Source organism: Penaeus monodon, chromosome 36 (assembly GCF_015228065.2).
Source record: "Penaeus monodon isolate SGIC_2016 chromosome 36, NSTDA_Pmon_1, whole genome shotgun sequence".
Taxonomy (NCBI): domain Eukaryota; kingdom Metazoa; phylum Arthropoda; class Malacostraca; order Decapoda; family Penaeidae; genus Penaeus; species Penaeus monodon.
The window spans coordinates 34,198,052-34,200,551 of NC_051421.1; the positions used below are offsets into that span (position 1 = coordinate 34,198,052).

Sequence of the window (2,500 nt, forward strand, 5' to 3'; positions counted from 1 at the left end):
GCAGAGTAGGTGAGGGTGCCACACGCGGGCGGGCACACGGGCGTGGTGGTCTCTACAATAGCCAGACACAAGAGTTTAGGGAAGGGGGAGGGGCGAGGGGGGAGGGGGCGGGGCACAGTCTTAGGGGTGGGGGGGGGTGAAGGGGAAGGGGGACTTGATTGTGGTATTGGCAGTGGGTTTGTGGGGGGGAAGAGGGGAGGGGGTTGAATTCTATGGATTTATTCTCTTACGTTAAGGCAAGTGCTTGGGTTATGTTGCTTTTGACTGCAGGCATTTGAATTCAAATTCATTCATTATATCTTTTATATGAATATACTAATTTGATTATTGCTTTACATATGCAATATAAATGTGTTTATATATATATATATATATATATATATATATATATATATATATATATATATATATATATATATGTCATACCAATAGGTACTCTATCTTGAAATAAAAAGCAAAACTGCTTATTAAAAAGCAAGTTCAGTACTTTGCGTATCTTACGTCAGAAAAAATCAGTTCCCTGCCGGAAGTGACGTAATGGTTATATTCCATTACTGCTTGATAACATGATTGTAATAAAACATTTGAAATCAATCATACTGGGTCTTAGTGTAAAGTTCACTGTTCTACATCATGTTTTCGGAAAAGCATTTAGACCAAATTTATATATATATATATATATATATATATATATATATATATATATATATATATATATATATATATATATAAATTAATCTATCTGTGCCCAGCTTCATCATGCAAAAGAAAAGACTGTTCATTATCTCGCTGGATTCATGCTCATGACGGTCAGGCAGATCAACATTTATGCCTGACCCTACGGACTAGACGAGTCAAGTTGCAGAGTTGCACAACAGCGAGCTTTAATTACTGTACAACTACGTCGTGTCTCTTTCTCGTTCTCCAATGCAAGATTTCAGGCATTCACGAAGCTACGGAGACGATGCAGAACAAGATGAAAGGGGGTTTATGAAGAACAGCAGAACATTTTTTTGGCGATAGCAACTTGCGAGAAAGCTATATAGTGGCTCATAACGTATTATCTTTATGTGTCAAAGATGACTTCTGTATGCCAAGGCACTGCATTAGATATATTCGTGTTTATCATCTAGTGAATATTCATGTGTTATTAACTTATCTAGCATTACACCTAATGACTAACCTATAAGTGTGCATACAAATTCAGAAATTATTTATCACTAACCTTAAAAAAAAGAATAAAAAAATAAAAGAAAGTCTCATCCTTTGCATATCGTAATTCCTAAAACATCTCCCCTCCCGATGAAACCACAAAGTAAAAAAAAAAAAATCCAAATTCTTAAAAAAAAAACAAAAAAAAAAAAACTAACAACACAACAATCAAACGAGCCCCAACAGAAGACTAACCAGCGCCTAACCCAAACTACTTACCGATGAGCTCTACTCTGGCGCTGAACTGACCGAGCTTGTTCGTGGCCATGCAGGTGTAGTTACCGAACTGCCTCTTCTCGATACTCAACACGCGGAGGGTCGTGTCTGTGTACTCGTCGGCCGTGGCGAACTGGGACACCCTGGTGGAGGAGGAAAGGTGGATTCTAACGCTATGGCCCTTGAGATTATGATAGATGTGACACTTGGAATTGATACAATAGAAGACGGAATTCTGAAGGAAGATGGACCAAAAATGAAATCTGGAATTGGAAATCTATTTGAATAGATATTAATTAGAGGAAATAGAAACAAAAATATAGGAACAAAAATAAATAAAAGGGGGAACTATAAAAGACTTTTAAAAAAACAATTGAACAATATGAATAAAATATTAGAAAAAAAAACTAAGACTATAAATAAAACTAGAAAAAACGATAAAACTGAAATAAAATTAGGAAAGAACAGAAAATATAGAAAACAAAAGATCAATACCTGAATTAAGAACCGCCTTCTCACCTGTAATGTTGGTTGTTGACGATGGCCTCCTGTTTGTGGATCCAGGTGATGGCCGCGGGGGGGTAGGCCTCGACGTGGCACTCCAGGTCCATGTCGTATTGGAGAGCCTAAGGGAGGGACAGATGTAAGGTATAAGGGGATAGATATCAGGAATGGATGGGTGAAGGGAGGTAATGGTTAATAAAGGTAATGATAACAACGATATAAGTAAGATCTGTTAACTGTGAAATAAAACATGGGGGGTGGGGGGTAGTGATATAAGGCAACGATTGAAATAAAATAATATAAGTGTTGATATACATCACATACAGTACGTCGATAGAGAGCATAAGTAAACATAGAAAATAACCGATAACAGGCTTAAACGTAATAACACACACACACACACAAAGCAAATTAATGATAAAACAAATAAGAAAAATACAACAGTCATGATACAAATAGCAAGTAAGGAAACGGGCGTCACAAACAGAAAAAAGTAACATCCGGTTGCCCCATATCACGTGACAGAATCCGAGACAGACCATAGAACGTAAACATCCACTCCTCCGTT

At 37.2% G+C, this 2,500-nt stretch overlaps 1 protein-coding gene across 2 annotated transcripts in view; it reads right to left on the reverse strand.

Annotated features, from left to right (window-relative positions):
- LOC119595466 (lachesin-like) overlaps positions 1–2,500 on the reverse strand; it is a 79,883-nt gene that overhangs the window by 4,510 nt on the left and 72,873 nt on the right. The window contains exons 6-8 of one of the 2 annotated variants that reach the window (XM_037944590.1): positions 1,948–2,054; positions 1,432–1,571; positions 1–52 (exon numbers count right to left, since the gene is read on the reverse strand). The exon at positions 1–52 is cut by the window's left edge and continues 74 nt beyond it. In XM_037944590.1, the coding sequence (XP_037800518.1) occupies positions 1–52; positions 1,432–1,571; positions 1,948–2,054 (299 nt within the window). The remainder of the gene's footprint in view (positions 53–1,431; positions 1,572–1,947; positions 2,055–2,500) is intronic. The other variant, XM_037944589.1, reaches the window with a different exon arrangement.